At 47.1% G+C, this 23792-nt stretch overlaps 1 protein-coding gene across 2 annotated transcripts in view; it reads right to left on the bottom strand.

Annotated features, from left to right (window-relative positions):
• COPS2 (COP9 signalosome subunit 2) overlaps nucleotides 1–23792 on the bottom strand; it is a 764758-nt gene that overhangs the window by 33983 nt on the left and 706983 nt on the right. For both annotated transcript variants that reach the window (XM_069624784.1, XM_069624783.1), the window contains exon 12: nucleotides 4053–4111. In XM_069624784.1, the coding sequence (XP_069480885.1) occupies nucleotides 4053–4111 (59 nt within the window). The remainder of the gene's footprint in view (nucleotides 1–4052; nucleotides 4112–23792) is intronic.

The raw sequence follows: 23792 nt of genomic DNA, 5'->3' as shown, positions 1-23792 counted from the left end.
GTAGCTCAAAACAGGTTTTGTACAGGCTTCTTCAAACATTGATCCAAAAGTCTGCTGTTTATTTTCCCACAGGGTTTTCTCTTATGTATAGGCCACAACACTTCTCTCATCCACAAAGGAGAATTCACATGTGGAAAACGGATAAGCTACTAATCGTAGTTACTACTCTACTCCTAGTCCAGACCCCATTCCTCTATACCTACAGGAGCTTGCCCTCTTCAGGGATGGGAGCAGAGCATGACGTGAGGCAACAAGAATTAAAGAAGAAAGAACTAGTCAGGCTCATAATGGACACCAGCACAGACCCAGCCTTGTGTGCAGGCTTCCGGTCCCACTCCCCAGTCCTTTTATGCTGGCAAGGGAGGTTAACCTGCCAGCTGATAAAAGAAATCAGTGACCACCTTGGGGAGAAGTTTCTTTACATAAAATTGTGAGTGGACCTACTTTTTTCGTCCATGCTCTTTTGAAAGAGCCCAAGTTAGGTCCTCGGGGGAGTGAAAGACTGAAAAGCTAAATGATAAAGGGGAGTAGTGAAGCACCCCAGTGGCAGTTCTCAAGTTTGTATATGTTAAGGCTGAATTTCTACTTTTGGGTATTCTAGCTCTGCTTTGTGCTTTTTTACCCCTTTTATTTTGGTTGGATCACTTACCTACTTTCAGAGGCCAGGGGCACTTCTCCCCAAGTCCCCCTGCCAGCTATTGGGCTCCCCCTATGGCGTCCAGTGTACATGTCATGCACCTCAATTTTGCTTTTGGGCGATATCCTACATTAGTTTTAGGGAGAAGGTTGGTGGCAGCTGTCCTTTAGTTTTGGCTTTCGCAGAAGTGCAAGCCGTTTTATACCACTGGTAGCCCAATGTGCCTTTTGGGTATCCAAAGAGGCACCAATGTGTTTTTTTGTAAATCCTGCTCTCTGCTATTTTGTATTTCAGGGCTTTATTTTCTCAGGGCAACCACAAGGCAGGCACAGAATGGCTTCCCTGGCCATGTGGGCTCTAGCGAGCCCACACACAGCATCCATATTGGTTTTTAACTGGTTTAGAACACTGTAGGTCCCTGGGCTCTCACTACACTTCCTGTAGGGGTGGTCTAGGCTGAGTGGCAGTGCTAATGATCAATCCGTATTGTTGGCCAACTGATAATTTGCACTCATCTAGTTATTTGTGGGTTTGTCTTTGGCCATCTTATTTTTGAAGTGGTACTTAAGGGTCTGTAATCAGTGGCTCCATCCTTTGCAGCTGTTTTCTGGAATTTGGCAGAAGCCGATCTGCTGACTAGCTGAATAAGTTTTCGTACCAATTCTTGCCATATTTAACCGTCATGTGGCCATCATGCTGGCTGAGTGCAAAGGTGTGGGATGATCCCATGGTTTGGGTTTCGGAATTTCTGCTCCTGGAGGTCTAGTGCAGGCTTCCTGAATTCTCCATCTACTTCCCCACATCTGCTTGATTGAGCCTTCCATGCTGGAATAGTTTTCATGGCAGTTTTAATGCCGAAGCCTGATGCAGGAAGCTGCCACCACCTGAAAGGGGGTTGGGACACCAAAAACCTACCTGATCTGCTCTTTGGGATTTTGGGATGCCCTAGGATATCACTGTGCTGGGATCGTCTACTGGGCTGCCACCCTTTGTTGTCCACCGAGCCCCAGTATCCATCTTCACAGGTTCCGGTCTTAACAGTCTTCCTTCAGAGTGGATTCTTCACTCCCGGCTTCAAAGCCTACGTCTTGGGAAGGCAATTTGTTCTTTTCCTTAGTTGTGGGGGGAGGGGGAGGGTATTAGTTAGCTCAGGGTTATGGGCTCAGGATTCCCTTTCTGCACTCCTATTCATAAATTCTTGAGGTTTGCAATGCAGATTCAAGATTTTCAGTTCAATGTCAGTCCCTCCAGCCTCAGCGCTCTCTGTAGTGTTTTTACCAAAGTGATGGCGGACATATCTGGATATTTGAAGAGGGGTGGAATTTCATATCTACCCCTACCTGGATTTAAAAAAAAACTTAATAGAGCCTGTGCTAGGGCATCACTCCAAAATACCTTGCTTGTGGTATTTTCCTTGGACCTTTCGGTCAGTGCCAGGCAGGTGCCCTGCTGCAGCCTCAAGCATGTCCAAAGTATCTTGCTTGGTGTCAGAAATGCCAGCTAGGAAATCAGTTTTGTCCAGAGGAAGATCCTCCACAAAATCAGTAATTTCTTCCCATAGTTCAAGGTTACAAGCCTCCAGGATTTTATAACTTATCATGCCTTGGGTGTAAGCAAGCTGTTGCAGTATACCTTTTGGCCACAGGCATCTAAAACATTTTCCTCCTTTGATACTGAAGTAGCTGCCACAGCAGACACCAACAATGTCCTCATCTTGCTTTGTGAAAGAACTCGGGCCACAACCACGGACTGAGCTGGAGGATGAGACCCCAAGTAGAGCTTTTCACTTTTGGGCATTCAGGGCTGGAGTCCAGCTGCCTGTTTGCAGATGTGGCTCAATTGTTTCTCACTTATAACTTTTTGGCCTTCTTGAGGACGTCCATTTGCAAGTCTATTTTTCTCATTTGTCATAGTCTGACCAAAAACACCATAGCCAGTACTGAGGTTTCCACTGGCTCAGTTTCTGGTGTTCCAGAAATTGCATTAATCCTGTCCTAATTGCATTAATCCCGTCATACACTCATAAAAAACCTTGAACATGTGCGGAAGACCCTCTTTGAAGGAATCGCCTTCTTGAAATGTTCATGCCTGACCATAGGGGAGTAATTGTTTTTTCCACCGGAACGGCCAGTGCAGGCTTTCAGTCATCCTTTGATAGAACGGCCATTGATGGTCCCAGTAACCTAAAAAGTGTAATTGGAGTGGATTTCAACCCCTTTTCCAAGGTAACTGGGCCAGAAAAATACACTATGGGAGGAAAATTCAGGTACGTGTGGAAAGGTGTCATGAGATATCTGAAGGAACCCCAAAAGAAATGCTGTAACTCCCCCGTTCTGTGGTAGTAGGGGTTAAGTAGTTTAGCCAAGGCAGCTGAAGGTGACTTGGAGCACGTTAGTTTAGCTAAATCCGCAGGAGGCTCAATGCGGTCCTACATCTTCTGCTGCTGCATGTGAACATGTGGGGTGTTGCGCAGCCGTAGAGAAGGATGACAGACCAGTTGTTGCTTGTGGAGATGGGGCTCGACCTGTGAAGTGACTCAGGAGGGTACAGATGTAGCCTTCGTGTGTAATCAGAACCTTGGGTCTCACAGAGGGCATTGACTGGTTCTCCATGGTAGACTTGGGTGGAAGTAATGAGGACAAGCTGAAGTGAGGCCTGGTCTTACACTGCCATTGAAGCACCTAAGGGTTTACCCTGGTACATTCGTTGTCAGAGTTCTCAGCTTTCACAACAGTGCCTTGTGTCGAAGGATTCAGAGTAGAGTCCAATAGAACCCTCCCTGTTCGTTGAGTTGCTGTAAACGAGTCACTTGCAACTTGCCTTCTTGTTTGTGAAGTCAAGGAAATCGTATGAATGTCGGGGTAGAAAAAGGCAATCTGAATGCTTAAGCTAAGGGAGAAGGTTCCTGTGAGGGAAAGGTGCTGCACAAGGCAAAATGAGGTAAAAAAATGCTGAGGCTCCATGCACCGAAGCTAAATGAATGCTGATAAAGAGCAGCAAGAGCCTGGCGGCAACTAAAGCTGCATCTGTTTGCAGTGTGCAGAGCATCACTTTAAGCGCATGAAACACTCCAAGTTGCTACTTCCCCCATTTGTCGGAGTGAAAAGGATTGAATGGTGTGGCTGGAAGGATTGGTGGAAGGCATATTCGCGGCATCATATGCACCCGGCCAATTTAATTTTCAATTAATGCCACTCAATGCTCCAGTCCTGTCCCCAAAGGGTACAATCTCCTGCAAGTATGGGGCAAAGGAGACAGGACGTAGGAGTACTAACCATTACCAATATTTTGAGACACCAAAAATATATAAATCAAGAGCACACAATTAAGGCACTTTATGCAATTCTTGTTTAGTTTTACAATATATGTTAAGCAGTTCCCAAACGGTGGATGTGTAGAACAAGAATGTACATACTTGTCCAATATGCACTGCACCAGCAAGCTCTCCACATCGGCTACATCTATGTTTAGCTCCTATGAGAGAAGAAGGTATTTGTTAAATGTTTCTCAAAAAAATATCAAAAACATTTGCTGTTTTTCCACACAGTACGCATAGTAAAAACTAAAATCTTGTTAAAAAAAAGAAACCATTTTCCAAAATAATTTGCATAATGAATGGTTCCATAATCTTTGAAATATTTTCCACTTCCCAATAACCCATGTCTCTAACATTTTTATAGCATTTGCAGCACTGTTAAATAAGCAGTTAAAAAGAAGCCGACTAACAAGTCAGCATTTATCAAAACGAGGAGTTATTCATCTATAAATGTGTAGAGCCGTTAACAACAAAAAAAAAACACATGGAGTTTCGGATGAATCCCTGAACATGTTAAGCCAAATTGTTGCACCATGGGGCACTATTTTGTTGATTTTGTTACCATCTTGTTGTACTCCGATCCAAATTGATTTAAGTAGAACAAGTAAAGAATGAGGATCTTACAAAGTATGACTGTAAGCATACATCGAAGACTTTCTTTTTAATATTTCATAATTACCTTTGCCAATGCAAAGATGTTTGAGGACTTTGGAGAATGACAAAATAACAGCGCTCACTCCATTGCACAGATGGATAGTAGTAGCACACGTTGCACCCTCTTCCAATGCTAGTAGATATGCCTTGGGCACATCTCCCATCTTGTGTACCAATTGGAAACAACGTGAAGCCATTGTTAATCAATGCCTGCGTCCCTCTTACGCTGCAAGCAAGGGAATTCAACACTATTCACCAGCCTTTTTTTCATGGAAATGTTAATAGCCACAGTGAAAAAACTGGAGTTAACTTTAAGGGACACTTAAAGTGAATACGTTCGGTGCAACAGAGCCCTTGAAATTCAGCGGGAAAAAAATGTTTTGTTGAAGTGACGTTTGTTAGGTAAGATTTTCATATCAATGATAAATCTTCCTGACCTGTGTCCACCCCAGAACGTTTTGCTTTGACTAGGTAACTATTTTAACTTGTCCCTAGGTGAAGGGGAATCTTTTTTTCCCCCTCTCACCTAGTCTTTTACTCTGTGTGTGACCTTGTTAGGTCTCTCCATAGTGTATTGTTGACGTTCTAGTTTCCTACAACTTTTGGGCAACCCTGTACATGTCTCTTTCATGTTCTTGGGTGAACTACAGTTCCCAAGTAGTAAAGAGGGATTTTCATCCCCCCTTTACATTTTATATAGTGAGCCAGCACACTGCACCTTATGTGGAGCGCCATGGAGATACAATGTATCCCCTTTCTTACTTACATTGTAACATTTTGATACAATTGCGAGTTTTACATGAATGGCTGGTGGCAGTGGCTTTACCTTTATGACTTAGTCGGTTTTACTAGCAGGCTGTTAATTCAGCCTCAGTAATGCACAGAAGGGCCACCATTTTTCTAATATGGTGGGATCCTTCTTTTTCTGCCATTTCTTGTGTGCTTACTGTTTGAGGTCTTCCCCTGCCATTCTAGGCGGGAACTACCTCAGTTGCTGTCTTGTCTTCGGCAGGAATCCTATGGATTCATCGCCCAAGCTCCAGAGTGTCTGGAAAGGCAGGATGTGAGGGAGGAGTCCAAAGCTCTGCAGTTCTTTGTCTTCCACCTGACTCGAAAGGAACCAAGTCCCACTGGGGGGCTGGCTGACCTGACTGGACAGCCAGTCCACTGCTTGCTGTAAAATGCGGGGAGAGAATACAGAGGATGTGCTGTAGCTCCTGATAAAAATTCTGAACCTGTAAGCTGTAAGCAGGGTTGCAATATCCCAATATCCTGGGACCTCAAGTCATTGTGCGGTGCACAGCCGTCCGAATGAAGCTGAAACTTTGGTGGCATCCTGCTGGAACTCCAGAGACACGATTGGAGACCTAAAATTCCCCTTATCAGGGTGCTGGACCTTGCAAACGACGGGAATCCGACCAGCGATATTCAGTCTTCCTCTGGCTCCAGAGAAGGGCACCAAAACCACAGAGCCGCATCCAGCCGCTAATAAACTCTTGCCTGGAGTTATCTCCATTGATCCCTGCTTCAAAATCCCTTCCAAAGTTCTGTCCTTCAGTCTTCATGACAAAGAAATCCATGGACCAGGTTGTTGGCTGTAGATCTGAAGTCTTCCTGCTGCAACGCTTCTTCTGTGCCGAAGTACTGTGTTGGCTGGGGTACTTACCTTAAGCCTATGTTAGTGTAAATAGTTATTGCTCATCTTAGACTGTGTTCCACTGAGCTGAAAAGCAACTAATTGAATATTACACCAAAAGGTCGTACTCATCTAGAATAACTCTGCTATCCTCAAAGTATTGATAGGTATATACTGTTCCTTGAATCAGTGTTCCACTATTCCGAAAAGTATCCTAGTAACAGGGTTGGCTATTATGTGATTCCTTAACTGAGTCTCATTACATAACGGACACTGTCTGCTACCCTTGAATTACTATAAAGTAATCTGAAAGTTACTAATGGTTTTACTTCCCATGAATAGGTGTGCCCTATACTAAATGTGTTTGATAAGGTCAGACTTACCTAGAAATAATGTTAAGTTTTCTAAATAAAATCTATGCTTGGGTCTGTGTACTTTAAAGCATAGTGCTATGTTTTTATGAAGTGTGTTATATGATCTGTGATCATACCCATTTGCCCCAAGATTTATCTGGGCCTACTTTTATTAAAATAAACCATTTATTTCTACAATACATATTTCATTGTTTCTTTGGACCATATCTGTACTACAATTTCTTTGTACTGATTTTCTCCCTCCTAAAATAAGCCTGGCATTCTCAGTCTACGATATCATACACTCAGGTGGTACAGCCTTATAATAAAAGTGAAATCCTGTACTGTCTCAGTTGAATGTTTTAACTAAGCCCTTAGTTGGACTTCAGAAAAACTATGCTAACAACGTTATGGTGCTGATATAATGCAAAAAACCCCATGAAATTAGGCTGGTGCTGGAAGCTAGTCAATTTTAGGCCTGCATTGCCCAGCGATTAAGCACCCTCATGGCATCACAAATGACATTACTTATGGCAAAGTACTCCACTACCACCACCTCTTCGTACAAAGAATGAGATGGGGTAGTTGGGGACTGATGAGTAAGAGTGAGGTGTTGGTATTGGAGTACTGTGACGAGGAAGACGAAGTTGGTGGCGTTATATGTGATTTTACTTAAGTAAAATTCAGAGTGGTAAATTTTACCAGGGTAAAAAAATAAAATAATACTGATTCTTTTCTTTATTTTTCTTTATTTTTTTACATTTGTAGAGCGCACTACAGTCCGAGGGCATTGAGGCGCTTAAAGCGGATCGTAAGAAGGAATATTTAAGGGTTACAAAAGCCGCCCATCAAGTATTCTTGAAGTTACATGTTACAGAACACATTGGTACATACATTAGCAGTAAACATACAGATTGTTGGGGATGTGCACGTGAGGCCTGCAGGTTTACACGAAGAGCTTGATTTTGATGGCCTTGCGAAAGGCACCATGGGATTCAATTAGCCTAAGGTGTGGTGGTAAGGCGTTCCAGTGGGTAGCAGCCATGGTGGGGAAGCTTGTGCCACCAGCACATGCTTTGTTGGTTTTTGGAACAGTAATCATGTTGGCATATGCTATTCTGGCTGGCCTGGTGGCGCAGGGTTTGGCGATCCTTCGGACAAGGTAAGGTGGGCCATGTCATGGAGGCATTTGTGCGTCAGGGCAAGGGTTTTGAATATGATTCTTTCCTTGACTGGGAGCCAGTGGACTTGTTTTCTGAGACCTGAGACATGGTCCCTGCGTGAAGCGCCGGTGGCAGCCCTAAGGGCATTGTTCTGAATGAGTTGTAGTTTAGCAAGGTTTTTCGCTGAAGTTCCTATGAGTAGGGCTTTGCAATAGTCAAGCCTTGAGCCGATTATTGCCCTGGCGATCGTAAGGCAGTTCTGTTGGGAGAGATATGGCCTCACGGCATTAAGCAGTTTGGAGTGGTAGGCTGCGGCGGAAGCTATGGCATTGACCTGCCTGTCCATAGTCCGGTTCGGATCCAGGTAAACACCAAGGGTTTTGATTGTATGAGAGACTAGGATGGGGATGTTGTCAACGGTGAAGGTTTAATTTGGGGGGTCCCCCACCCCGAAGGCCCATTTCCCTACCCTTTGAACACCATCCCCAGCCATTTTAACCCCTTACCCCACTACCATATGGGATACATTACTCACCGTAATCGTATTTCTGATGCTTGTATCTGCTTAGATTCACATGCTGTGCATAGGCCGACATCTAGTGGAAGTTGCAGAGAATTACAGTTTGTTTTTCGAAACTCGAAAATGGGCGTCGACACAGGGCATGCCAGTAATACTATCCCTAGTGTGACGTCCACTGTACCCATTTTCCCTCACGCGTGTAGGACCCTCAGATTGTATTTTTTCTGACATGAGGTAGCACGAGGAGTAGCGCGAGTACAGATAATCCAAGCAGATCGAAAGAAAGTTAAGACTACAAGCATCCATTCGCCTTCTCTCAGAGGGGAGGAAGGGTGGGTCGCATGTGAATCTAAGCAGATACAAGCATCAGAAATACGATTACGGTGAGTAATGTATCCCTTCTGAGGCTTGTGGAATCTGCTTAGATCACATGCTGTGCATAGATTAGCGAGCAGTACCTGAAGGAGGTGGGATGTGAGAAGGGTATTGAGCAAATGTCTTAGAACCGCTTGTCCCACTTGTGTATCTGTCTTGGAATGTGTGTCAATGCAGTAGTGCTGAGTAAAAGTGTGAATAGAACTCCAAGTAGCTGCTTTGCAAATGGTATCGAGGGGTACATTTGCAATGAAAGCAAGAGTGGCCCCAACGCCTCTTGTAGAATGGGCTCTTAGCGTGAAAGGCAGAGTTTTTTCAGAAAGGGAGTAACACAGCTGGATACAGTTAATAATCCACTTAGAGATGGCACCTTTAGAGAAGCAATCCCCCTCTCTGCCTGTAGCTACGGAGACAAACAGTTGGTCTGTTTTCCTTAGCAGTCTGGTCTTGTTTACATAGTAGAGGACCACCTTACGCACATCTAGTGTGTGTAGTTTCACCTCAGCTGAGCTTTGTGGGTTTTGGAAGAAAGCCGGAAGCTCGATGGACTGGTTCACGTGGAATCTGGAAATAAACTTAGGTGAGAACCTAGGGTGTGTACGCAAAACCAGTTTATCCTTGTGAACTGTAAAGAAAGGATCTTGCACTGACAGAGCCTGAATTTCACTAACCCTTCTTATGGATGTAATAGCTACTAAGAAGGCTGTCTTATAAGTCAGGTGTTTGAGAATGCTTTTATGCATGGGTTCGAATGGGGGGCCCATGAGTTTAGCTAGCACCACATTAAGGTTCCACCCTGGTGGTGGGTTTGAAATAGGAGGGTGAAGTCTCTTTACTCCTTCCATGAAGGCTTTAACCACTGGAACTTTCCACCATGACACCTTGTTATGGGAGGTGGTATATGCTGACAGAGCTGCCAGATGCACCATCAGTGAGTTAAAAAAACAGTCCTGCATCCAGCAGGTGGAGCATTTATGTAACAATAGTTGAAGGAGTGCAATCAACTGGGTTGATTTGTTTATTCTTGCACGAGATAACAAATCTCTTCCACTTGTCAAAGTAGCAGCGCCTCGTGTTAGGCTTCCTAGATTCTTTTAGGATGTCCATACATCTTTGAGGCAATTTTAGATGTCCAAACTCTATGACCACAGGAGCCATGCTGCTAGGTTCATTGAGCTGGGTAGAGGATGTACTGTTTGACCTTGATGCTGGGACAGTAGGTTGTACCAGCCCGGAAGCTTGATGGGGGTCGCACGTCGCTAGTCTGCATAAGTGTGGGAACCACGGTTGTCTCGCCCACATGGGAGCAACTAGGACGAGCGTCATCGATTCCCTGTTCATCTTGTTCACCACCTTCCTGATAAGAGGAGTTGGTGGAAAAGCGTTTGCAAACATTCCTGACCAGTTCATCCACAGGGCGTTCCCCTGGAATCCTGGTTGTGGGAATCTGGATGCGAATCTTGGGCCTGGTCTGTTTTCGCTTGTGGCGAATAGGTCTATGGTGGGGGAACCCCACTGGGAGAAGAGATCTTCTACGATTTCTCTGTGTAGACACCATTCGTGCTCCTCTGGGAGGGGATCTCTGCTTAGTGCATCTGCTAGAGAATGTAGATCCCCTGGAACATGTTGCGATGACAGGAAGATGTTCCGTTTGAGTGCCCATGTCCAAATTTTCTGGGCAAGCTTGGACAGATTTGGCGAACGAGTCCCTCCCTGCTTGTTTATGTAAAACATGGCTGTAGTGCTGTCCGTCCGGATCTGCACTGACAGATTTAGCAGGTAGGGTTTGAACGCCTGAAGCGCTCTGAATACTGCCAAGAGCTCTAGCAGGTTGATGTGATTCTTGGCCACTGAGTGAGACCAAAGCCCCTGAGCTGTGTGGTGGAGGAGGCGAGCTCCCCACCCTGTCAGGCATGCATCGGTTGCGACTACCGCCTGGATCTCGGGATCGTAAAATGCTTTCCCTTGGACAGATTTTCTCTTGTCCACCAGTGTTGGCGAAACGACCACTAGATCGTCCCACTGATCACTTGCCTGAGACCACTGTTTCGCCAACCATTCCTGCATGGGATGCATGCACAGGCGCGCGTGGGGGACCAGGTAAATACATGACGCCATCATGCCTAGCAAAAGCATTGCTTTGCGTACAGTTATCTGACGACCGGCCTGATATTGTGGAATTTGCAGTAGTATATTCCGAATTCTTTCCTCTGATGGAAAGGTCAACCCCTCTTGTGTGTCTAGGATTGCTCCTAGGAACTGTTTGGAGGAGCTTGGCACCACACTTGACTTTTTGTCGTTTACTGAGAAACCCAATTCGAAGAAGAGGTCGATTGTTCTTTGAATGTTCGTTCTGCAAATCGCTGGGGTTTCCCCCGTGATGAGCCAGTCGTCCAGGTAAGGGTACACAGGGATTGCCTCCCTGTGTAGGTGTGCTGCCGCCACTGCCAGTACCTTGGTGAATACCCTTGGAGCCGAGGCTATTCCGAAGGGCAGTACTTTGAACTGGTAGTGCCGACTGTCCAACTTGAAGCGCAAGTACTTTCTGTGTGCTCGGAACATGGAAATATGAAAATAGGCACCTTTCATGTCCAATGTTGTCATGTAGTCCCCTTTTTTAGGAGGGGGATTACCTCTTGGAGAGTAGTCATGCGAAACATTTGGGGCTTGACATTTGTTTGCAGGCCGTAAGTCTAATACTGGGCGCATTGTTAAATCTTTCTTTGGCACAAGGAAGTAAGTTGAATAAATACCCTTGTTTACCTGGTGTCCCGGGACGAGTTCGATTACATCCTTTGCTAGCAGATTGACGATCTCCTCGAGGAGGATTCTTTGGTGGTCTAGAGAATGTGTTCTTTGTCGTGGAGGGTGGTTCCGGGGACGCTCTAAAAGTTCTATGCAGTATCGTGCGGACACTGTTGACAGCACCCATCTGTCTGATGTGATCCCTTCCCAAGCTTGTGTGAAGTTGGAAATGCATCCTCCTACTGGGTATGCGTGAGAAGGGACCCTGAACGGAGCGTCACTGTTTTGGTGGAGGCGTGCCGCCGCTTCTACTGGGGCTGCCTCTACCTTTAACCCGTCCTCTCTTATTCCCTCTACCATAACCTTGGGTAGACTGTTGGTTATTGCTCCACTGCGTACCCTGTCCCTAGGAATAGTTAGACCCTCTTTGGGAATTTTGTCCACTTGTGCGGCGAAAATTGCCATTACCCCTTTGATTAGGGGGTTTGGTAGTTAGTTGACCTAGGGACTTTAGTGTCTCATACTCGTCCTTGGCATTTTTAAGCGCGTCCTCTACCGCCTTACCGAACAATAGATCTGGCTCCACCGGTTTGTCTAGCAATGATGCTTGTGTTTCGGCCTTGAATCCAGACTGCCGTAACCAAGCGTGTCTCTTGATAACAGTACCCTCTGCTATCAATCTAACGGCATTATCTGCGGCATCAAAGGTTGCCTTTAAAATGCAACCGGATACGGCTCTCCCTTCCGCTGACACTCGTGCCAATTGGCTCTTTAGGGGCTCTGTGTAACGCTCACCTGATTCCCGTAGAGGCGCCGGTCTTGACTGGGCGTATACCGTATCTTCAAAGGTGATGTGTAACACACGGCTGGCTCTTTGGGCTGGACCTCTGACTCGAAGGGTAAGATGTCTTAGGTAAGTGAACGCCGTGCTCTCCATCTGCCTCGGGGCAGGGTGCTGTAACCAGTTTCTTCACTGGATAAGGGGAGCAGGCCTCTTGACTTCAGAGGACTGCTGTCCGTCGTTTACTGCACGAACGGTAAGTTTCGAGTAATTCTAATGTCTTTAAAGTCTTTAGTAATGATGTTTCTTGTTTTGCAGGGTTCCGGCGATGGCGGATGACGGGCTGAAGTGAGTTGAAGATGGAGCCCGTGTGATGAATAGAAGCGCCTGGAAGCACGTAAGTAAGCGCTTGTTGCCTGCTTCACGATGCGCTCTAACTGTCTTTTTATTTTGCAGGTACAAGTTCGGAGTGGCTGCAGGGTGCCGGAATACCCACTGGGTTAGATGTGGAAAGGAGTAATGGCACGTGAGTATTAAAGTTCCCCAATGTCTTTAAACGCACCTTGTTTTGTCTTTCAGATGCGGGATGCAGCGCCGAAGGCCTCCGGAGCGTGCGAAGAGTTGGTAAGCTTTTGTCTTTCAGATGCCGGAATGCAGTGTGAAGACCTCCGGAGCGCACGAAGAGTAGGTAAGCCTTTGTCTTTCAGATGCCGGAATGCAGCGCGAGGCGTTGGTGACAGCCGATGGACCAGGTAAGTGAAGAGCTGTCACTGAAGACCGTAATGCTAACCTGTTCTTTCTCGTCTTTATAGGTGCTGCTGAAGACTGGATTCAGGATGGTAAGCCTTTTTCCTTAGGCCCAGGATCAGATGCAGAAGACACGATGAGCGTTCTGCTGCAGAGGATGCAGAATAACGCAAAGCAAGATTCATCCATCGGGTGTGGTTTAAATAGCCTCCTGTAGTGCTTAGGTGTCTCCTTCCACAGCCACGCCTAGGTAAGAAAAGAGTTCCTGCTTTCCAGAAGAGTTCCAGTGTTCTGAATCTAGGGAGTGGCTCCTGCCCCACCCAACAGGAAAAGTAGTTCCAAACAGAAGAGGATCATAGGCTCAACTGGCAGGCAAGTAAGCAGCATGGTCTGCTGCAGGTAAGTCCACCCAAGCATTATGAGCCCGGCGCTTCCAGCGCTGGGACTGGGCATATTTATGAGCCTGGTGCCACTGGCGCCAGGACTGGGTCCAAAAGGTCCCAATTGGGACTGGTTGGCACTCGGAACCTGGGTTATGGATCTGCTTCCAAGGGAGTTGGGAAAACCCTGACCTTTTGGAAGCAGAGATCATGACACTCTGGGGCGGAATCTATGAGTGCCGCGACTTCCTCCCAATGGTGGCAGTTCTAACTCGCCAGTAGGGTGGTGGAGTTGGCGATTCTTGCTTGGTAGGCGGAAGTGGAGGCAACCTTTCTGCCGAACCCATAGATTTTCTTGCTCTCCTTGTCGGGAGGAGCTTCTGATAAGGGTGTTCCTGCCCTCTTGCGGGTGTTTGTAACGACTAGGGAGTCCGGTTTCAGATGCCCTCTTATATACAGTGGGTCCGATTGGGCTGCCCTGAATAGCTTCTCAATCCTGGGATTGACTGCCCTGGTGAGACTGGGGTTTACCAATGAAGGGTCTATTCTTCTTTGGATGGACTTAAGGATAGGGATGGCCTACGTAACAGGTCTCCTTTCTCCCACCAACTCTTCGGCAAAATCTTTCCTCTTGAGCACCCTGGGTGTCAATGTGGAAGTGGTTTGCTGCTCTAGATAAGACCTCATTTAGGAGGGGTTAGTTGTCGACAGGGGAGTTGATAACCGGTGGTTCTTTGTCTACCGGGGAATCTACCCTGTGGTCATCCTTTTCCTCCTCATGTTCCTCATCGTCCCCATAGTAGCCTGACCCAGTATGTTCTTCCAACATGCCCAAATCTGTATCCTCACAAAGGGAAGGATCTTCTTGTTTGTGAGAATAAGGTTGCATGTGGAAGGGATCTGAAGAAGGTGTTGTTTCGAACCAGGACTTTTTACTTGGGGGGGGAGAGAGGGGGATAGGATCCTTGAAGTGAGAACATTTTCGGGATTGTTAGAATAGAAATTCTAAAAAATACAAATAAAAGTTTGGATGTTCTGTGGGTTGCGCTTACGTCGCCGGGGGTCTTCCCCATAGCCGCCCTGCCGGACGACCTTCTGAGGTCGGGGACCTGTGCCTGGCTGTCTTTCGACGCCGTGTTGCCCTCGCCGTCCGAAAGTACGGCGTCGCTGCCATCCAAGGCACCCTCCGTGGCCATGGCCTCTTGACGCCTGGCGTGGTGGGCCCAACGCTTGGTGGAACGGTCTTTCAGTGTTTTAGGCTTGAACCTGCTACACGCTCTGCAATTTGCCTCAGGGTGATCCCTAGGCAAGCAGAGATTGCACGTGGCGTGTGTCAACCCAAGGATACTTGCGGTTGCACTTTGGGCAAAGTTGGAAAGGGGTACCCTCCATACACACCTTGAGGCAGCGGGCTGGTAAGTGTAGGAATATATATATATATAAGAGAATATATAAAAGAGTGTAGAGTATGTCCACCCCCCACTCTCCCTAATTGTAGGGCCGAGGCTTTCCTAGGCCCACTCCGTCGTGAAGCTCTCGACGGTCGCCTTCTTCTGCGGTTCGGCGTCGAGTGTCGAATTTCGGTGGCTCGACGTTAGGATGGAGAAAAAAACGTGGTAAATATAATAATATTTTTACAAAGAATGGCTAATGCCAGGAAACTCCGCTGAATGCTTCCGACCAGTATGGCGGAAAAAAACAATCTGAGGGTCCTACACGCGTGAGGGATCATGGGTACAGTGGACGTCACACTAGGGATAGTATTACTGGCACGCCCTGTGTCTACACCCATTTTCGAGTTTCGAAAAACAAACTTTAATACTCCGCAAATTCCACTAGATGTCGGCCTATGCACAGCATGTGATCTAAGCAGATTCCAAAAGCCTCAGAAATATATATAACATTTTCAGTATTTTTTTGATATTGTTTAATTCGGTAAAACGTACCACTCTATTTTTGGTAAACTGACTGGATAGCAGTTGGTGGTACTGGAGTGCTGTGATGAGGAAGAGTGAGGTGGAGTGATTTAGTATTTAGTATTTATTTATTTGAATAGCGCTACCAAAACCCTGGGGCATCTGGGTGCTGAAACTTACATGAAATGCAGACACGAATGTACAAATAATAGCAATACAAATCGATGAAACAATAAGTGATGTGATACAGAAAAAAGCATGTTACACAGTCAAATATATACAGATTGTGGCAGATAATATACAGTTAAAGGCATATATACAGTAATGACATTAAAAGGGACAAACTATTGTAGACAAATTCTGTTGTATGTGTTATGAAGTGGGTCGGTTATGGTCCTGATCCATGAACCAAACTGACCTTATTGCGGAAGAGCAAAAAGGAAGATTCTTCTCTTATGGAGATAGGGAGAGCATTCCATTTTTTTTGCAGCAAGGACTGGGAAGCTGATTCCACCCGCACATTTGTTAAATCATGGGATGACAGCACAATGTAATTGCGCTGTTTTACTAGGCCGCAATGATGTATGTCGTGAAAAAGTGTCACATAGGTATATGGGTGCCTTGTTATTGAGACACTATGTGAGCGATTTGAGGTCTCTTCTTTGCTTAATATTCAGCCAGTTAATATTCTGTCTGGTTGTGGTAATGTGATGTTTCCTTGGAATGTCACATGCCGATCTAACTGCATTATTCTGCATGACTTGCATTTTATAGATATTGTATTGGGAGGTTCCTAGATATAGCACATTGCAGTAGTCGAGCTTCGATAGAGCTAATGCTCTTGCTACTGAAATGCAGTTTGTTGTGGTCAAAGAAAGACAACAGGCTGTGATAAGCTTGCATGTATACGCTGTAGATGATAGATGAAGCTAAGGCATTAGTTTGTCTTGTTAGAGTGAGAGCCGAGTCAATATAGATGCCTAGAGTTTTCGCATCGTTGGCTACTTTAATAATATTGCCGTCGATATTCAAAGATTTGAAAGGAGTTCCTAATTTATTCAATTTAGTTGGGGAGCTAAGGAGGAGTAGTTCGGTTGTGTCAACGTTTAGACAAACTATGATTACACATCCATATTTGAATAATGTTATAGATATCATTCAATGTTTTGCTGTCTAAAACGTAGTCACCAGTGATGGGGATGAGTATCTGGGTGTCGTCAGCGTAGTTCGTGTACGTGACATCCAGATGATCAAGTACATCAAATAATGGCTTCGTGAACATGCTGTAGAGCGTTGGAGACCCACAGGAACATTGCGGGACACCACAGGTAGCTGGTGTAGGTGAAGCTGATGCAGAAGGTGCAAAGACTCTGGTAGATCTGTTACTGAGGAATGATTTGACCCACAAGTTGGCTTGGTCTGAGAAGTGTGCGGCAGACAAATGTTTACATAGTATTTCATGGTTCACTAAATCGAGTGCTGCTAATAAGTCAAGTAGTAGGAGTAGGGCAGGTTTCCCTTTATTTTTTAGCATCTGAATTTGCGTCTTTAAAATCGATGAGTGCTCTTTCAGTCCCATGACTGGGTCTAAAACCTGACTGAGTCCCAACAAGTTCTTGGTTTTCAAATATTGCTGGATCTGGAGGTATGCTGCACTATCCAGAATGTTTTGCAGAAATGGGACGGTAGTAATGGGTCTGTAGTTGGAGGGGTGGTTAGGATCTAGCAAGGGTTTTTTTAAATAATGGGAGTATCCATACGTCTTTCAAATTGGTGGGTACAATACTAGTGTCGAATAATGCATTAATGAATGTGGTAATGAAGGGAGCGAGTACATTGACAGCTTCCTTAATAAGTGTGGCCGGGCAGACGTCACCCATACAATTGGAAGGTTTAAGCTTCATTATGATCATCTCTACTTCTTTAATAGATAGAGGTTTGAAGTTGAATTGTGGCATATTAGGAGTAGCGTCTGGAGGCAAGTCCTGTGGTATGGCATTATCGATAAGGTTTTTTTTTTTTTAGAAGATATTTTGTTTAGTAGAGGTGATTTTATCTTGGAGAGCGTTCTGTATATTCCTACACCATAGGGTGTCCTTCGTACATGAGTCAGGTATGGGAGCAGGAGATTCGAGTTCTTTCAGAATATTGAATAATTCCTTGGTACTGGAATTAGCTTTGGCTATGCAGTCATTAAAATTATCTTTTTTTGCCTGAACAACGGGCATTTTATAGTTAAGTGAGGCCGCAGTGAAAATGTCTGTTTTGTTCTGATGGCGAGTTTTTCCAAACAGTTTCCGCTGTTCGTTTCTCTTTCCTAAGATTCTTTAGGAGCGGTGTGCACCATTTGTTAATGTGCGCGCGAGGTTTAGATTTCTGCATTTTGAGGGGTGCTATTGTGTTAATAGCCTTGAAGATATTGTCATTATATACATTCACTAGATCAGACGGGTCCGAGTAGACGGTAGTAGGATGAGTGATTGGATGTAAAAGAGATAGCAAGTTTTCTAGAGTGAGGTTCTGTTTACTACGTGTGATCATAGCTGGGGCTTGTGTAGGTGTAATAGGAGGTGCTGCCTTGTCAATGGTGAATGCGATTAGGTGGGGGTCGGTCCAAGCACATGGAGTATTGGCCAGTACCTTGATTCTGCAGTTAAGATTCGCTAGCCAGTCGAGCGTTCTACCTCCTTTATTGTGTGTAGGGCTAGTTGCGATGTGTGACCCCTAGCTCTGAGATAGTGTCTTTAACCCCTTAAGTGCCAAGGACGAGATACCTCGTCCTTTTTGGCACCTTCTTTTGAGCAATCCCTGCAAAGCAGGGATCGCTCAAAACTGTAATCCAACCCCCGGGCTATCTGAGGGGGAGGTCCCCCCTCACTGCCAGGGTGCTGGATTACTTTCAGTTTCACGTCGGCGTGCGTAAAGCACGTCGGCTTGAAACGGAAAATAAAAATCACTGCAGCAGCCATTTTCAGCTGCTGCAGTGAAGAAAGGCGGCGAGTGCCCTTCTTTGTCAGCCTCGATCTCCGGCTGTATTTCAAGCCGGAGATTGAGGCAGGTATCGTTGGAAAGGGGAGATTCTCGCGGGGAGCCCGATCCGTGAGCAGCAATGTCACAGGATCAATAGAGATCCGTTTGTGACGCAGGGGGAGGGGGGCTGCTTACTAGTTAAGAAGGCCCCCTTCCTCCCGTGGCCCCAAGGCATGGGGCCACAGCGCTGGAGACCCCCTGGGGGCAGATGATCACTGCCCCCAGGGGTGAAAAAGGAAAAAAAAAGGCGAGGGAAGGTAGGAGGGGGTTTGGGGCCCTGGGGCCCACTAGGCCACCAAGGATATAGGAAAAGTGGTGTCCTTGGAAAGGGGAGGTTCACCACGTATATGACGCATTGCTGGTCACGGATCAGCACAGAGTGCTCTATCCCTGACCGCAACCCACTGGACCACCATGGAAACGTTTGCGACGGGGGGCTGCTTCAAGTAAGCAGCCCTCTCCCCCCCTGCCCCCGAAAGCATGGGGGCACATATGTGCACATCCCTGGCGGCAGATGGCTGATCATCAAAAATAAAATAAATAAATGGAACAGGGATGGGGGGCCTGGGATTTTTTTGCCCCCCTGAAATGGTGGTGGCCCTACCCCTCCCACACCAAGTGGAAAGGGGGGTCACCCCTTGTAGCCCTCCCTGGGGGCAGATTTATGGCCCCAGGCAGGAGTACATGAGGTGGCCCCCGATCCAATTGGGGGCCAGGGGGAGGGCTACCAGGAATTAGTGTGCAGGCCCCCCAAAGGATGGGGCCTGCAGGTTAGGCCCCCCTGGGGGCAGATGGCTGATCATCTGCCCCCAGGGAAGGGGGCAAAACAAAACAAAATGAAAATAAGAAAAGAGAATTTTGGGTGGGATGAGAGGGGCCACTAGCCACCAGATATATATTTTACAGAAATGGGGGGTGGCCTTGTCCCCCTCACCCCAAGGGGAAATGGGGGCACCCCTTGTAGCCCTCCCTGGGGGCAGATATCTGCTCCTATGAAAGGGCATCTGACTCCAGGGAGGGCTGCATGAGATGCCCCCCTCTGCATTTGGTGTACACCCCCAGTACATTAGAAAATTACTTGGCGGTTTAGGGTGCCCCTCAGCCCGCCCTAAAGTGTAGTGTACCTTTTCCATTTTTTTTGTTTTGGTTATGAAACTTGCCTTGGCGCAGAGAGGCACATTAGTGTGCCACGGGGTGCCCAAACCTTACTGCTCCACCCACTGGGGGCCCTGTCCCACCATTTTCCGGGGCCCTCTCACCCCCACCCCAAATGGAGGGGGGGTGTACCTCACACAGCCGTTTGTAGGCGGCCCAGGGAGGCCTGCATGAGGTGCCCCCGCCACCCATTTGGAGTGTGGGGGCATAGGGCTCCCAAAAATGGTTGGACAGGCCCCCCCAGTGGGTGGGGCAGTACGGTTTGGGCACCCCAGGGCCAGATTGACACATCAATATGCCTCTCTGCACCAAGGGGAGTTGGGTTACCAAAGAAAAAAAAGAGAAAATGGTGGAACGCTTTTTAGGGGCTGTGGGGAACACCAAAGGGTCGGGGAATTTTCTAATGGGATGGAGTGTTGACCCCCCCACCCGCAATGGAGTGGGTGCCATGTCATGCAGCCCTCCCTGGGACCACATATCTGCTCCTAGGAACGGACGCCTGAGCCCAGGGAGGAGTGCAGGACAGACACCCCCTTATCTGCCCCTGGAGAGGGCTACATGAGATGGGCCGCCCCTCCAATTGGGGTGGAGGTGGAGAGGTGCATCCCACTTCACATTAGAAAATTCCTCAGCCGTGTAGGGGGCCCCTCTGCCCCCGCTAAAGGGCAGCCTGCCATTTTGAATTATTTTCTTTGTTTACTATACCTGCCTTGGCATAGAGGGGCACATTGGTGTGCCAATCTGGCGCCGGGGTGCCCAAACCTTACTGCCCCACCCACTGGGGGGCCCGTCCCACTATTTTTGGGGGCCCTCTCCCCTCCGACCCCAAATGGAGGGGGGTGTACATCACGCAGCCGTTTGTAGGAGGCCCAGGGAGGCCTGCATGAGGTGCCCCCGCCACCCATTTGGTGTGAGGGGGGAGAGGGCCCCCAAAAATGGTGGGACAGGCCCCCCAGTGGGTGGGGCAGTAAGGTTAGGGCACCTCGGGGCGAGATTGGCACATCAATGTGCCACTCTGCACCACAGGGAGTTGGGTTACCAAAGGAAAAAAGTGAAAATGGTGGAACGCTTTTTAGGGGGCTGTGGGGAACCCGAAAGGGTTTAGGAATTTTCTAATGGGATGGGGAGGTGACCCCCCCCCCCAGCTGGAATGGAGTGGGTGCCATGTCATGCAGCCCTCCCTGGGACCAGATATCTGCTCCTAAGAACGGACGCCTGAACCCAGGGAGGAGTGCAGGACAGCCCCCTCCCCCCTTATCTGCCCCTGGGGAGGGCTACATGAGAAAGGTTGCCCCCTCCAATTTGGCCACGTGTGGATTCCCACGGGTGTCCTCTTTTGGGAAATGCATGGGGTTCCCTGTTTTCCTTGCTGGCTTCGACACCATAGGCCCAAATCTGTAGGTTGCCCAGATGAACAAAATGGTCAGTGGCAAAAGGCTTGGGGTTACCAGTGGGTTACCCTTTTCCTTTTGTGCCCCCGGTAGGTGTACCCACACATGTGAGGTACCGTTTTCATCGGGACACGTGTGGGGACGCGGGAAGGTAGGCCATAGCGAAATGTCTGAGAATTGTCTTTATTTCCAGCCAATTTCAGAGACATTTCCCTGTGTCCACTCACTGAAACACGTCGCCAACAGATGTCATACCTTCTCGCGTTCCTAAAGGTGTCCCGACGTAAAAGGTACCTCACATGTGTGGGTGCACCTACCGGGGGCGCAAAAGTAAAAGGGTAACCCGCTGGTAACCCCAAGCCTTTCGCCACAGCACAATTTGTTCATGTGGGCAACCTACAGATTAAGGCCTAGGGTTTCGAAGCCAGCAGGGAAAACAGGGAACCCCATGCATTTCCCAAAAGAGGACACCCGTGGGAATGTACAGAGGTCTGCCATGCGCATATCGGCCCAGAATCTACTACCCAGAACTTCTGGGGGTAAAAACACAATTTCCAGACATTTCACTCTGCTCAACCACCATAACACGCCGCCAACAACAGATGTCATACCATCCCGCGTTCCCACAGGTGTCCCAACGAAAACAGTACCTCACATGTGTGGGTTGACCAATCTAGCCGCAAAGGGAAACGGCTAACCCACTGGTTACCACAAAAGGATTTGGGGCGATAACCTACAGATTTGGGCATAGGGTGTCCAAGCCACCACGGAAAACTGCAAACCCCATGCATTTCTGAAAAGAGGGCACCAGTAGGAATCCACAGAGATCCAACTTGTGGGAAGTGGAGCAGAATGTTTTACCCAGAACCCCCGACAAAGTGAAAAATGTGGGTTTTTTTCGGCACATTTTGCACTTTGCCTGGGCTTCTGGGTAATAAATTCTGGGCCGATTTGCGCAAATCATACCTCTGTGGATTCCCACGGGTGTCCTCTTTTCGGAAATGCATGGGGTTCCCCGTTTTCCTTGGTGGCTTGGACACCCGAGGCCCATATCTGTATATTGTGCTTGTCTGGAGAAAGTGTCAAATTCAGGTGTCGAAACAGACTTGTGTTTGCCTGTGTTTTAGGCTTTCCCCTTGGCGCCCAGGTAGGTGCACCCACACATGTGAGGTACCGTTTTCATCGGGACACCTGTGGGAACGCAGGAAGGTATAACATTTGTTGTTTGTGTGGTTTTCATAACTTTTTGACCCATTTGCTGGTGCCCTTTGTCACACAACCCTTTCATTTCCCAAATATGACCTACATTTAGTCGCTGCTTTAGGCACCATACACTTTTGTAACCTGCAGAAGTCACCTACCCTGTCTGCCTGTGCTCTTTCAAAAAATGGATGCTTGCTGTTCCTCACCACATTGGTTTTCCCGATTTACACAGGCTAAGTGCGTCTGTTCAGGCCGTGGGCATAAAACTCCTGTGTACCATGGCTCAGTGTTTGGCTTGTGGTATTGCTTGTTTTGTAAAACACTACAAAAAATGTGTGCTTTCCTAACTGCAAGAGTTGGGGGAATGTAGCGGAGCACTGCTTTTCTCAAAATTCATAGAAGCTATTGCCGTACCAAGCCAACCATGTCCAACACATACCTTTTTTTCGGTCATTTTCCCGCTTTTCCCCCAATCTATGGCATTTTCCCCTACCTAGTTTTTGCCTGACCTACGCAAATCACCCTTTACTAAACTTGGAATTTTGTCTACGTTTCAGAAATGTATGCCTTTCTGTCCTTCAATTTGGCTTTCCTACCCTTCTCTTCCATTCCGTCCATGCATGTCCAATTGGCAAAAATGGCCAAAATCGCCTCTCACAAAACAGTTGATAACCACATCAAAATAATTTTTCTTCGTTTCCACTCAACCTGCTCCTGAAAGTCAGGAAATTGGGGAACTCGGCACAGCAAACCATTTGTTCCTAGCTCTTACAAGGAAAAAACCACAGGCTTCTTTGTACATCGTTTTATTGGTATTTTTTGGAAAAACCCACCATTTTCGCCCTTTTTGCTCATTTTCTCTCACCCCCTACAGCAACCTAGGATTCCTGGGTGGTGTTACGACCACATACATGTGGGAAAAAAAGGAGCCAAATTTGGCCGAGATATCTCATGTAACAAAAAAGTTACAAGGCATTGAATGGCCACATAACAAAATCACCAAAAAAGGCCCTGGCACGGGGAGGGGGGGGGTGACTCACCCATGGCACTTCAAGGGTTAAGGGTAGAGGCTTTAGAATCTTTAGGATCATGGAGGCCAAAGTAAAAATCTCCAAGGATGTTTGTTGATGAATAACTTTTTGTGTTAGTGGACAGAAGATGTGATATATCATTTTCAAAAGTGGAACTAGTTCCATGGGGTCGGTAGATCAGGTGCATAGTAATAGTGGGTGTGGCAGAGGTAGTTAATTTGATGGAGAGTAGTTCAGTAGATGGTAGATTTTGTTTGTTGATCATTCTTAACTCTAACACTGATTTATAGATGAATGCAATACCGCCACCTTTGGCAGTGTTGGCCTCTCTATCCGAGTGTAAGATGGTGTAATTGTCTGGTAGGGCTAGTGCTAGTGAAGGACCGGAGGTGGGATTTAGCCAAGTTTCAGTGAGGGCAATGATATTAAGGTCATGGAGGGTCAAAATGTCCACTATGTCCAAGGCGTGTGCTTGGAGGGATCTGGAATTGATGAGCCCTACTGTAATAGTATTGGTGACAGATTTGGTAAGTAGTGATGTTTTTGGCAATAGTAGTTGGGTTGCTAGCTATGGGCCTTTGTATCTGTTGTCGTAGAGATCTAGAGTCAAGCCCAGGATTTCTCTGTAGTGTAGTGCATGGGGCTGTTGTAGTATGTATCGGGGAGAAAATAGGTACCGAGTGCCATGTTGAAGTGAGATCAGGGCGTATTGTGGTGTGTGGCTCAGCCTTCGTCGTGCAACACTATTTTAGTATGCAA

The sequence above is a fragment of the Ambystoma mexicanum genome, chromosome 11 (genome assembly GCF_040938575.1).
Source record: "Ambystoma mexicanum isolate Mex_15411 chromosome 11, UKY_AmexF1_1, whole genome shotgun sequence".
NCBI classification, from domain to species: domain Eukaryota; kingdom Metazoa; phylum Chordata; class Amphibia; order Caudata; family Ambystomatidae; genus Ambystoma; species Ambystoma mexicanum.
Note: the sequence above shows the minus strand (reverse complement) of the source record. Positions and strands in the feature narration are given on the sequence as shown.